The sequence below is a fragment of the Aplidium turbinatum genome, chromosome 2 (assembly GCF_918807975.1).
Source record: "Aplidium turbinatum chromosome 2, kaAplTurb1.1, whole genome shotgun sequence".
Lineage (NCBI taxonomy): Eukaryota > Metazoa > Chordata > Ascidiacea > Aplousobranchia > Polyclinidae > Aplidium > Aplidium turbinatum.
The window spans coordinates 7,722,093-7,735,881 of record NC_137473.1 but is presented as its reverse complement, the minus strand read 5'-3'; the positions used below and the strand labels follow the sequence as shown (position 1 = coordinate 7,735,881).

Sequence of the window (13,789 nt, the reverse complement as noted above, 5' to 3'; positions counted from 1 at the left end):
GAAAAAGATGAGTTGGATAGTTATTTGTTAAGATTTGAAAGATATGCTACAATAGCCAAATTGGAGAAGTCGACGTGGGCTACCCAGCTAAGCATGTTATTATCGGGACAAGCTCTTGATGTATACTCAAGACTTTCGCAAGAAGAAGCCATGAATTACGACAGATTGAAGTTAGCTCTGTTAAAGCGATACAATTTTACCGAGCATGGATACCGTCAAAGATTCCGTGAGGCAAAGCCTGAAAAACACGAAAGCCCAGGTCAATTTATTGAACGTTTAAGAAACCTTTTGTTAAAATGGTTTGAACTTTCGGGGGCCGAACAATCATTGGACGGATTGGCAAACCTTATAGTTAAGGAACAATTCACAGATTCATGTTCAAAAGATCTGTCTGTTTATTTAATGGAGAGGAGTCCAAAGAATTTAGAAGAAATAGCCAGTGTGGCAGAACAGTACTTATAGTTGCTCATGATGAGAAGTTGTCGACTGAAGAAACGTTGTCATACGATAATGACGAGGAGCAAACAAATAATTCTAAAGGAGGTGCTGTTCCAAGAGAAGTACGTTGTTTTAATTGTAATGGCTTAGGTCATAAGTCTGTTAACTGCCGGAAGAAGACTAACAGAAATCATCAGGAATCGAGGAAGTGGTGCAATCGTTGCAATAGGCAAGGACACGAAGCGAAGGAATGCAAGGACAAGTCGTTCTCCCGATCCAATCAGTCTGGAAAAGATAAAGACACAGAGGACGTTTATCGATGCGGTTGTGCATTAATGATTCCTGAACCCAAGCTTGACGAGGAGAAACCGGATGAAGATGTTTGCGGAAAAATAATACCTGAAGATTACCTGCCAGTAGTGGATGGAAAAGTTGGAAACAAAAAGGTAAAAGTTTTACGTGATTCTGGTTCTACTGGCATAATAGTGAGGAGAGATTTGGTTAAAGACAGTCAGTTAACGGGAAAAACTGGCCATGTGATAAAGATTAATAACACTTCAATTCAAGGACCGTTAGCGATGATAGACATCGAAACACCATATTGTAGTGGGACTGTGAAAGCGTTATGTTTACAAAACTCTTTAGTTGATCTTATAATCGGAAATGTTATTGAGAGAAAGTCTGAAGTTACTTGTTATTCTTGTGGCAAGAATGGTCACTTTGCTCGAGATTGTTCTGCAGATAATCAGCAACGATCTCACGATGATGGATACAATGAGCGCGAAGAACCGAGGAGAAGAGGCAGGCGACGACCATTTGGAGTTTGCTATAGATGCGGTAGACGCGGACACTTCGCCAGGGAGTGCGTTGCTGACGGCGGACATTCGGAAAACAGACGTTGCCGTGACAACCATTGCTACCGATGTGGAGAGATTGGACACATAGCCAGGAGCTGCCCTTTTGATGAAAAGGCTTGCTACAATTGTCATAAAGAAGGTCATCTCGCCAAGGACTGTCCGGAGAGGAGGTGGTTCCGATGTAGGAAGATGGGTCATCTTGCTCGCCGGTGCATTGAAAACATTGCGGACGTTGGAAACTTTCGCAGAAAACGTAACTATTGTTTTGAGAAAGCTATCGTTGGTAGATCATGCAACGATGGACTTATGAGAATTGATTATTGAGTAATTAATTGTTTGGTGATATGTTTTGTATTGATTGTGTTGTTATATTGTTTGCAACAATATTCTAAGGGGGGGCGTATGTCACAATCAAGGTGCAATGCCTCGCGATGGCTTGCTTTGTATCTTCAACGAGCGTGTTGTTTGGTTGTAGAATTCTGGTGCGATGTGTTATTATCGGTTATGACCTGAAGTAACCTCTGATGACGAAATCTGTATTATGTAACGTGTTTTCTACAACCTTCGGCCCTACGTGACATTCTAGAGACTTCTGTTGTTTACATTTAAATGCTACGTGACCGACGATGAGTTCGTGTGATGCAACACTACGTGGCCTTCTTGAAGTTACTGGACTGAACAACCAACTATATAAATAGTGGTGTAGTTTGTGTAATTTTTATTCTGAGATTATTATTATGGTGATTATTATGATGATTATTATTGAGTTGGTTATGAGAGTTGTGCTATGAGTTGTGAATTGGTAGTTGATGCAGAAATTAGAGTTATTTGAGAAGCCGTTCGTTAAAGTTCTTCAAGAAGTCAGATTATCATTTCACTAGTAGAATTATTCGACATTTAATTGACTGCTTTTCGGTTATAACCCATTAAACCACGTCATTGAATCTTTCCAAGTCTTTTTCCTGGTAAGAGATAGAAAGAAATCGTGACATTGAGAATCTAATAAAACAAAATGCTCTTCTATAATACATACTGTAAGCCTATCTTGTACAGTTATTTCATGCAGCAAATGCAAGTAGTTTCCAATATTTAGTTTTCATAACGAATCATTCGTTGAGTTTTAAAATCAAATATAGACCAAGTTTTCTTTAGTAAAGTAAATAAATGAAAGCGGATTTATTATTTTGTTCAAAACTGAATGCACATGTTTTATTTTAGCAATTCAACATATCTTCTGATGTGCTGCAAAAAATGTAAATGTTTTCCAGATGAAGAGCAGAACAAGGACGCTCAAATAGGCTTATCCCTCTCCACGTTCACTTTCGGTAAGCAGAAATTTTTTTGTATAGATTTGACTTTGTTAAGTTTTTTTTCGAAATTGAAAATTGAAAAATAACTGTTTTGTTTTGTATCTCTCAAAGAACAATATTATTGTTTAAAACAACTCTACAATTGTTCAACTTTTTGCTTCTCATGTGGCCAGTGTTGTGATCTTTCTATACTTTGCCTTTTGTCCATCACGATAGCTCCCAGCTTTGTATAGGCTACGACGAGACAATGAGGTCAAGAAATAATTTTTTACTAAAGATCAAGTGGTGCTGGTTCGACTCTTGCAGTGTGCACTTAAGCAACGTATTTCAAGGACAGCTCTCCATTCAGCGGTACCTATATAGTAGATGGAATAACTCACCAACAGCAACACTCCAACAATCGGAAACAAACTCGGTGACCAACTGCGTCAATAGTTTAAATTCTCTAAAAGTAGGCTATGCGAACCACCATGATCAAGCTTTAATAGAGACTTTTTCAGATACAATATAAAGATATCGATTCTTTTGCAAAATTTATCTTACATGGCAACTTTATTTTATTTATTCAATATATTATACAGTCTGCTGTAGTAGGCTAACAACGACAAGTACATTTCATAAATCATACAAACTTACACACTACTTGAATGTTCAGTGTTATCAGGATCGCCACCACAAGGATATGTTTCCAGGACAGTGCCATTGTTCAATTTCACAAGTTAATAACTGAAGGAACTAAAAGGTCTTTTTGTTAATATTTTTTTCTGAAAATTTCATACAAATTTTTACATCAGTAGTTCAGAACTGCGCATTAGAACTGGTAAAACTATTACCCAAGAAATCCAGTCAATTTGCACCTACTGAATCATAATTTGCAAATGCATCCTCCAGGGGCGGCGCCAGCCAAAAATGAGTGGGGTGGACAAAAATATTTCGAGGTAAAATGCTACCGTAAAATATGGTCACTTAGATTACCGATTGCGAAGTGATTCACTGCAGCTCGGTTGTGAAATTTATTGAAAAATAAACAAAGGAAATTGAAAGGGGGTAAAAGCTTGTCTTCCATTGAGTGCACTCTAAATTATGAACAAAAGAATAGAATGGGGCCAAACGCTACTATACATTTCCTATGCGGTCCATGGAATTTCCGACTACGATCTTTATGTTAGCAAGCTTGTCGTTATTTTATGTCATGGAGCTGCTGCAATGATAGGCGGCCTCATAAAAATTTATTGGGTGGCCCCTTAAACAGAATTTAAAAAAACTTAGCTATTACCTACCCAATAATACCCATAGCCATAGGTTAAGAATCACTGCACTAAAGTTTTATTTTGCGCTCCCAGGTCAGTTCAAAAGCTTTCACCAATTTTTGAAGATCAGTGTTATCGGCAATGTCTCGCTCACTGCTGATCTGCACCAGATGTTCAAGTCTTTGTGATGACATGGCAGCTCGTAGATAGTTGTTTATTATCTTAACTTTGCTGTAGATACGTTCACAAGATGCCGAGTCATGGGCAAAGCAGCAATAATTTGAAACAAATCGCTGTACAAATGATTTAAGATCGTTTTGTCAAAACAATTATTTTAAAAGTGAAGGCAAACACAACCACGCGGTCTTGGTCAATCCATTTTGGTGCTTTTTAAATTCTAGTTTCCACTTGTGACAATTATAACTTAGCTGACCTCAAAAAAAGAAGATCCTATTGCTGCCCAACCTGATTTTAATCGAAATTATAGAATTTGACTAAATATTCAACTTTAGGCAAATTTGATAGAGACATGTGCGTGAAATAAAATGCAGCTGCATTTGACATTAATTCACATGCTTGATCCGAGTAACGCTTTTTAAGTTCATTTAGCATTCTGTCAAAGGATAAAGAAAAATCTCTTCTTAACTTTTCTGTAATGGATTCAGATTCACTCCACGGCAGACTGTTGCAACCTATCAATAATATCGGACCATCTCGGAAATGGCTTGGTGGGTAGCGGCATCGCTTAGCCGGTGTGGTGGTTTCATTGGTAATTTGATTTCGATCCGCACACAGCGATGAGTTGAAAACCAATTTGTTAAAATCTTCCTCTGAACGCAGTGAGTCAAATGCTCTTGTCAAGTCGTTGATAGCAGCAACCCCAGTGGTGAGATCCATTTCTTCACTTTTTAAATAATCTGAAGCCTGTTTATTTAACGAAAATCATTTATGAGGAATAAGACTAGCAGTAACAAATTCAGTTTGCTTGATGCGGAACAACAAACCATTAGCTACACTATTAGTTACCTTCGTTTGACATTTGTTGGAACATTGACAGCAGTGCTGGATATAGGCTACATTAATAACAACATCCAGATCATCTAAACCTGCAGACCATCTAGTAGCCTATCAGATAACGAGTGCAATGCAATTTTTCCAGACATGATTCCCTCTTTTTTCAAATGCTCTTTATAGCCTACTGTACAAAAAATGTCTCTTGGGAGAACAGTCCATAAAGTGGTAGATGTTACCAATTGTTTCAAAAATTGTTTTGACTGTCGCTACGTTTTCAACACTGTGCTTAAGCACAAGATTTAATCGTTGTGCAAAACAATGAAAATATACCGACAGTTTGGCACCCGCTGCAACTAGGTGTTGCTGTGCGCCTTCAATCCTTGCCTGACATGTTGGTGGCCCCATCAAAACCTTTGTCTATTAGGTCTTGCAAAGCTTGTGTCTCAGCTGTGATAAAAGCCATCACCTCAAATTGGTAAAATTAGACTACAATCAATCAATACAACAGAGCGATAACAATGAAGATTCTTCATTTCTTCTTATGTCAATGCTGCAAAAGTAATTCATATGTAAGAAGTTGAAATTAATTTATGACGAAGTCACTAGGCCCCCCTAACCCCCTGCATACACCCCCCAAGTTTTCTCATCGGATCTCGACGAATTACAAAATTGACCCTAAATAGGAGTGGGGTGGACATGTTCACCCCAGTCCACCCCGTGGCGCCGCTACTGGCATCCTCAAACTTTTCTATAAACCATTTTTCAAATCATGCAGTTTTCTTGACACACTTTTCTCTTTTACTGCACATACCATTGTGTATTGGCACAAAGTTCCTAAACCATGATAGGACAACAATGGTTTATCCAAAGATGCAATATCGTAACTAAAAGAAGCGATTAAGATGGCAATTCAATCTATCCTACGATAGGCTATGCAATACGAGTCTCTTCTAAACCGACGATTCACTTTTTCTTCCATTCTGCTACTCGGCACTGGGTAGTAGAGGAACTGAGGAACAATAAAAAATTTAAAAATCAGCACAAGGAGGACTGCATCAAAATGTATGAGAACCACTGGCATAACATAATATATCACCACAGGACTGAGAAACGGCCTAACTGCTAAGCCTATCAGTGTTTGCAGTTAGCTATCCATAGCATTGAGACTTTTTGGCACAGTCATAAGACTTCCAACTTTGAAGCTTGCTTTTATTTGTAGATTATGGTGGCCCATACCCGCAATCAACTGTGATAAGCTTTGAACGATTGTTAGGCTTCTACGTCATACTATTATACTAGTCTTCCATTAAAACATGCAGCACTCAAGATTGCTCTTCATTTAATAGCAACTGACAAAAATTTGCAAAAAAATGTTCCGAAAATTACAAAGAAGTGTTTGATCTAAAGATGACATTCCTCATCCTTATTTGCCTTTTACTGATATAATCATAACCTTGTAATTTAATCAATAAAGTTAACACAAGATATCTCCAGGCGAAAAAATTAAGGGTTTTAGTAACTTGGTTGATTGTCTTCAAATTGTCGTATTTCATAGAGCTTTGGTGGAGAGTTTGCTTAGTTGAACCATAGAGAAATAAAACATAGTAACTTTAGCGGGTTTAGCATACTTTATTTCACACAAAATATAACATAATTTATTTGGGGAGCACTTAAACCCAAACCTAACAACTAAAAGTGCAATTAAAGAGCACATCGCCTCTTGTGAAACTTGCACTGACAATGTCTCGATCGACCAATTTAAAATCATCTCTCGAGGCAGATCTGATTTTCAGACTAAGATCATGGAAGCCTTGAATCAAACGAAACAATCCATTTCTCAACCGGGAGTTATTCGCTTGTGGCTCATCGTTCCTTTTGTGTGTGTTCTAATTGTTTTGTCCAATGCCTGTAGTCTACACCTCACGTGATCTGTTTCCCACCGCACAATTTACTCGCAATCATTCTCGTATCATTTGTTCAGTTTGTGCTTTCAGTCCAGAGTGTCGTTACAGTTACAGTGCATAGTCAAATTTATCTTACGATTTTTCATTTTTTGTAATGCAGATTTAATTCCTGATGAGGACACACGTACGTGTCGAAAACGTTTGAGTTTATTTTATTTTAATTATGTTATATTTTGTGTGAAATAAAGTATGCTAAACCCGCTAAAGTCACTATGCTTTATTTCTCTATTGTCGTATTTCATTGCTTACAAGAAATGTGCTTTCGTCTTTGCTAACCGAACACGCGTAGTGCGTCATTAATGTTATTTTTTACTGAACTAAGTAAAGGAAGTCATCTAGATACTAGGAGAAAAAAAGCATTGTTCAGGTTATAAATGCTGGAAAATTCCTTTTTTGCTGGTATTTTAAACAAAAATAGACACAGTAGATAATGAGCTTATCTTTATCTTAAGCTGTTTCTAACTTGATGAATTTTAACTTCTACTTACTTTACATACAATTAACTAGCACGATAGTCCGAAATAAAGATCCCCAATGCGTGTCTTTCTATCGTGTAATAACGATGAGTTTTTTTAGACAACCAGTTTTTTTAGGTAAAGAGATGACTACTTAAAAAAATGTTGTCAAGATTGAAATATAAATGAACAGTATGAACAAACTTAACGGATATAAAAAACCTACAAGCACAACGTGTGTTTTCCAGGCAAGAGTCTATTGCAAATATCCAGTCACAATGACTTTTGGGTGTTAGAAATCATTTTTTTTGAAAGTATAATTTTAAAACACAAATAAATTTGATGTCAAGAAATCCAGAGGATAGTTCGGAGTCATCGTATTGACTGACGGAGTGTAAGCACAAACCTATTGAAAGAGCAACAGGAGCGTCTTCTAAGAATGGTCATGTGTACGATGAAAGAACATCATCTACAGCTATATTGCTGTTACTGTAGCCTGGTGAAAAACAAACATCATTTTCCAAAAAAAAAGTGAAAAAAGTGACAAACGTAACTTCAAGAAAATATTTCGAAAAGCAAGGTCATCAAAACTCATATGACATCGCAGTCTTTGGTGTTATCGTTTGGTAGACACTATTGTCACTGGATGCACTGCACTATTGTCACGTCACTGTCTGCCCTATCGATAGATTGCTATCACCTTTTGGTAGACTGCAAAAAAAATTGCCTCTTCTTAAATTGAAGCGTTTAGAACGAAAAGTGACTAAGTCACAATATACTACTAAGGAGATATTGACATGTACAGTTTTCAATTGCATTGTAAAATCAAGATTTAAAAGATTTTTTTGTTTTTACCATATGTCAGTGTCTACAACCCCAACCTAGTTTTGATTGCACTATTAATTGATTTTTTAGTTGAACTTGTCAAAAAATATTGATAATATTCTTTTTTGGACTTATGCACTTTTCTTCAAAATTGCTGGACTTAGGCACTTTTAGACACAAACGATGACTTAGCAACCTTTGTACCAAAATATTTTTGTGTCTGGTGAGAAAGGACAATGAAAGCAATACGTTTTTGTAAACTCAATTCGAGTGAAAATGTGACTTAGTCACTTTTCGTTCTAAACGCTTCAATTGTTGTTTTAAGTGGCTTCAAAATTGGAGTTAGAGATTCAACTTATAACGAATGTTTTCCTAAAATTTTTTGTCCTTAAAGTGTTAATGTCACGCTTTAAATCTTATTTATTCATTTCAAAGCTCAGGAAATCATGAAGCCAAACCGTGATTGGACACACACTTGCATCAAGCACAAAACATTTTTAATTCAAAATAAATAAACCCAAAAACTTGTTTTAACGATTTTTCAATACCCGCCAAATCTACTTTGTGTGAATGTCAGTTGAGTTAAAACGTGCCTATCGTGATAGAACGCAAATTGCCACAACACTACATCAGACATGAAGTAATTTTATACAAAAAAGTTCACCCAGCTAAAGTGTTGTGCCAAATTGTGTTCGGCAAATAACTTAGAATAAGAATGTTGTTAAAGAGGTGCAGGATTAAATCAAAATTGAGTGGAGGATGTTACTTTTAAGTTTTTATTCTATTTATTCTTATTAAGCTACAACTAGGCCTACTGTGTGTACTTTTGCCATCAACTAACCTGAAAAGCATAGAAAACACATTTAATCAAAAAGTAAAAAGCCGAAAATGTAGATACCAAACTCATATTTTTCAAACTTTTCGAAAACTATAGGCCTACTGTTTTCGTCTTCAGTGCTTTCCTAAAATACACGATTTCTCTAAACTTTCAGTCACGTGATTTCTTCCAAAAATCTGCAATTCTCACCAAGCATGCAGCTTCACTGCATCAAAAATAAGTGATAATAACAGTCTACTGATACGTGAAGTGAAGTTCTACCAAAAGAAATTAAAATTATCGCAGTTAGCCTTGTTTTGGTGTTAAATCTTTATTCTCGGACTGACAAAGCCTTGATAGATGCACCAACTCTGAGCTTTAGCCTATCCCAATCAAGCATGCATACCTAATATCGGTTTGAAGTCACATATTAACCGTAACCTAAATCTGAAAAAAGACTGAATAACTTTGCTCGATATGTACTGCATGTTTATAATGGTCTCTACACTTACAGCAAGAGCGGAAGTGTTTAAGGTTACTCCGCTCAATTTCTGAGCAAACATACATGATGCAGGAGTTGCTCTCCATCTCGCGTTTTTAAAATTTCAATTAAAAAAAGAAGTAACAAAAATCAAAAATTGAAAATGTTTTTAAAAGGTGTGTAAGGAATCAAACTTTCATTTCAGCTTAAAATCAGTAGTTTGTGTCAGGTAATTTTTAGTTAACAGGCAAAAATGTTAAAAGTGTATCAAATTACCTTCCCTTCCCCTACTGTAGCTAGAGAGAGTGAGAAAGATGTTTGTTTATTTGCCTTTCTAATACGAGTCGAGAAAAAGAAACACAATTACATATAAATCAAAATATAGCAATAGAAAGGTCTGGCAGCACCAAACAACCTTGCGGTTAACCAGTCAAGGTGCTGCCTGACATCAGGCATCGTACATTGCAGCGTTAGATATTACAAATTTTACATTAGCTGAATTAATCAACAGCATGATTGAACAGTAGCTTAAGTATATTGGAGTGCCTATACTGTAGCTAGAGCCTAAACCAGTTTTAAGGAAGATATCACGCACCAGTGTAATAATGTCTTCAACTCAAGGATTGGCTAAATACTTAAAAGCTTATTAGATTTCTAATATATTTAGCGTCATACTACGCAATAACAACCTACAGTTTCCAATGAACTTGAAAGATTGCTAACAGCTAATCGACGGGATAAACTTGATGGCGACGTAAATACCTACGAGAGGTCGAGATCTGCGGAAAAGGATGCTTCAGAGAGTGACTGACAAATGATGAGATTTGTAAAAGAAATAAGTGTGTTAAGAATCTATATGTTCCCTTGGGTTGGCTTGTTTCTCTCTGCAAAGTAGCCTAAAGCATTCAACAGGCGATTACACATTATTCAGATTTTTATTCTGTTTTTCTTTAACAACTCTATTAAATCAATGTGCAGGAAATTAATCGAATTTCTCCTTCATATTTTTTATTCATCAACGAAGTAGACTAAGCAACGCATTCCCATGTACATTACATACATAAGTCGTACACTTACGCCACTTACGTACATACATACGTCAGTGGCGTGCTCGCAATTAGTCCTTGGAGGAAGGGTAGGATTTGTATTGCAGTTGTGGATATAATAGCTTGTTTAAAAATAATTGAAGTATGGGCTCAATAGGGATTTAAAAATGAAAACTAGATCTTTGGTTTCAAAACCTGAAAAGGCACACTCATGCCAAATTCCTGCAGTGGCAATATCACTTTAACTTAATAACTTTAACTTAGTAAAATACTTAGTAGAAAATTTAACTTAATAAAATGGACAAATAAATTTAAGCCTAACGTGACCAGTTTACAAAATGTCATGACAATTTGCAAAGCTATGCGTAAATACGAGATCTAGCTGTAATGTTTAACAGCAAGGACATGCAACCTAAGTATGTAAAGGTAACTGTACAAATGCTAAAGCTCCATTAGCCACTGTTTTGGATCTTTTTGGAACCACAAAACACTTTTGGCCTTGAAACAATCTTGCGAAACACAAAACGAAATTACATAATGATGCACTAGAATAAACAAAACAACAATTTATTCACTATCAGTTTTTCCCAGCTCGATATCTGTGCTTGTTTGGATCAACACAAAGTTAATATGGAGGCGGGAATTGCAGAAGACAAACGCGAAGCTCTTGTGCTTGTGATTTAGTGTAATACTTTGACACGACATACTGAAATCTACAAAGAGAACACTTTACTGCAATAAACTTTTTGTACAATATAACATAAGATTTCAAATACACTATTGAGTGTTCAACTGAAATTAACTTTCAAATCATTGAGAAAAATGATCCGTTTTCAATTCCAATTAACCAGCGCAAAATGGAGGGCATTTTTTTACTTGGAAACTATAAGCACGGAGTCCACTCATGGGTGGTTGTCCTGCCTTGACACTCCTGCGAGCCAATGATCGTGAAAAAGGCCAGCTCTGAATTCCATTAGGTGGTTGCGGAAGAGAATATGCTCTGACACTTCTCTTGGCCAATGAGCGCTCAATGACGTTCGCGATCAAACCGCCTCTTCCTTGCATCTCTTTATGAGAATCTAAAAGCAAAGTTTTAATCAAAACAAATAAACCTACAAAATAGGCTAACTCAAATCCCAAAATTGCCTCCAAAAAAATAATTTTTACCCAATTGGAGGTAATTTATATCGATTTTACGACCATTGAGTGAGATAAAAAACTCACACGCTCCTTGACTGTTTGGCATGATCACCAGTCCCATCACTAGGATGACGTTCCTGAGCAATGTCATTGTTCAATTTTAAAAGTAAACTACTCAACAAAACATAAAAGGTCTGATTGTTTTACATTACTTCTGTAATCTTTTAGTATGATCTGCATCACCATTTTGATTATTTTTGTAGAACAATGTTAAGCACGCTGGTTCGTCTCTCGTGGTGTGCGCTGAGAACTGAGAAAATGTCAGTACAAAATATTAAAAGGCTTGGGAGGTATTTAATGTGAAACATGGGTCAAAATGACAAAAAGCAAAAAAGAAGTCCATTTAATATCCCCGTTACCCATGATCCCAGTAAAAATTTACACTGAAATTTCATAGAGAATCCTGTAAACAACATTTCTACTAAATTTCAGCCAAAACCAATCAAAAATAGGGTCTTAGCACGGTTTTAAAATTTTGGAAAATTTTAACCGAGAGCTGGAAACGGCCACAGTTGGATGTCTATGACCTTTGACCTTTTAAAGTGACAATATGAACGATGTTGTTTTTTCAATATTTGTCAGCAGTACTATCACCTGTAAAATAATTAGGTTCTTACCTAATTTACTTAAGCAGTAATAGGACCTCAAACATGGCCAAAAATAAAAAAAATTGTGCCCCTCGGCAGACCTCCCAAACTAAATGCTTTATAACTCTCGTGTTTCTCAATAAATTTCACTCAAATTTTGCAGGTGTTCCTTATATGAGATAGTGAAAAGGTGTGTAAAATTTAAGAAAAATTAAAGAGGTTGAAATTCTTGACTGTGAATTGACACGGAATGGCCCAATGGTAAATTTTCAAGTGGCTGGTGGCAGATCAAGCTCTCGTCAGATTACATTCTAATTTTGCACAACTAGTTTTAGTAGTAATTGGCAAGTTTTCCAACCCCGAGTTAATAAAAATTTTATAAAAAGTTTTTTTCACTCCACCCTAGTGTGCACTTAAGCAACGTATTTCAAGGACAGCTTTCCATTCAGCGGTACCTATATAGTAGATCGAATAACTCACCAACAGCAACACTCCAACAATCGGGAACAAACTCGGTGACCAGGTTTGCATCAATAGTTTAAATTATCTATAGTATGTCAACCGCCATGATCAAGCTTTGGTAGAGACTTTTCAGTTCAAGTAGAAAGATATCGATTCTCTTGTAAAATATATCTTCCATGGCAACCTTATTTGATTTTCTCAGTATATGCATATCAGTCTGCTGTAGTAGGCTAACATCGACAAGTACATTTCATAAATCATACAAACTTACACACTACTTGAATGTTCAGTGTTATCACGATCGCCACCACAAGGATAAGTTTCCAGGACAGTGCCATTGTTCAATTTCACAAGTTAACAACTGAAGGAACTAAAAAGTCTTTTGTTATATTTTTTCTGAAAATTTCACAAAATTTTTTACATCAGTAGTTTAGTTTTTATCATAGAACTGCGCATTAGAACTGGTAAAACTATTACCCAAGAAATCCAATCAATGTGCACCTACTGCATCATAATTTTCAAACGCATCCTCAAACTTTTCTATAAATCATTTTTCAAATCATGCAGTTTTCTTGACACACTTTTCCCTTTTACTGCACATACCATTGTGCAGTTGTTTTAAAGTGGCTTCAAAATTGGAGTGAGGGATTCAATCTATGACAAATGTTTTCCTAAAATTTTTGTCCTTAAACTATTAATTTCACGCTTTAAATCTTCTTTCCTAATTTCAAAACGGAAGAAATCATGATGCAAAACCGTGATTGGACGCACACTTGCATCAAGCACAAAACATTTTTAATTCAACATAAATTATCCCAAAACTTGTTTTAACGATTTTTCAATACCTGCCAAATCTACTTTGTGTAAATGTCAGTTGAGTTAAAACGTGCCTATCGTGATAGAACGTAAATTGCCACAACACTACATCAGACGTGAAGTAGTTTTATAAAATAAATTTTACCCAGTTGAAGTGTTGGGTAAAATTGTGATCTGTGGATAACTTAGAATAAAAATGTTATTAAAGAGGTTCATGATTACATCAAAGTTGAGTGGAGGACGTTACTTTTAAGTATTTATTTTATT

At 36.1% G+C, this 13,789-nt stretch overlaps 1 protein-coding gene across 1 annotated transcript; it reads right to left on the bottom strand.

The window, feature by feature from the left end:
• Positions 1 to 9,738: 9,738 nt before the first annotated feature.
• LOC145765347 (uncharacterized) lies at positions 9,739 to 13,104 on the bottom strand. Its single transcript, XM_082577152.1, has 2 exons — positions 12,978 to 13,104; positions 9,739 to 11,536 (listed from the first exon to the last, which is right to left on the bottom strand). The coding sequence occupies exons 1-2, from the start codon at positions 13,042 to 13,044 to the stop codon at positions 11,301 to 11,303; spliced, it is 303 nt and encodes a 100-aa protein (XP_082433278.1). The 5' UTR covers positions 13,045 to 13,104; the 3' UTR covers positions 9,739 to 11,300.
• Between the last annotated feature and the right edge of the window lie 685 nt (positions 13,105 to 13,789).

Excerpts from the sequence above, each read along its gene's own strand:
- LOC145765347 (XM_082577152.1), bottom strand. The coding sequence starts at position 13,044 with ATGGCACTGTCCTGGAAACTTATCCTTGTGGTGGCGATCGTGATAACA. Across the intron at positions 11,537-12,977 it reads ACTGAACATTCAAGTAGTGT|ATTCTCATAAAGAGATGCAA; the intron begins GTAAGTTTGTAT and ends CTTTGCTTTTAG.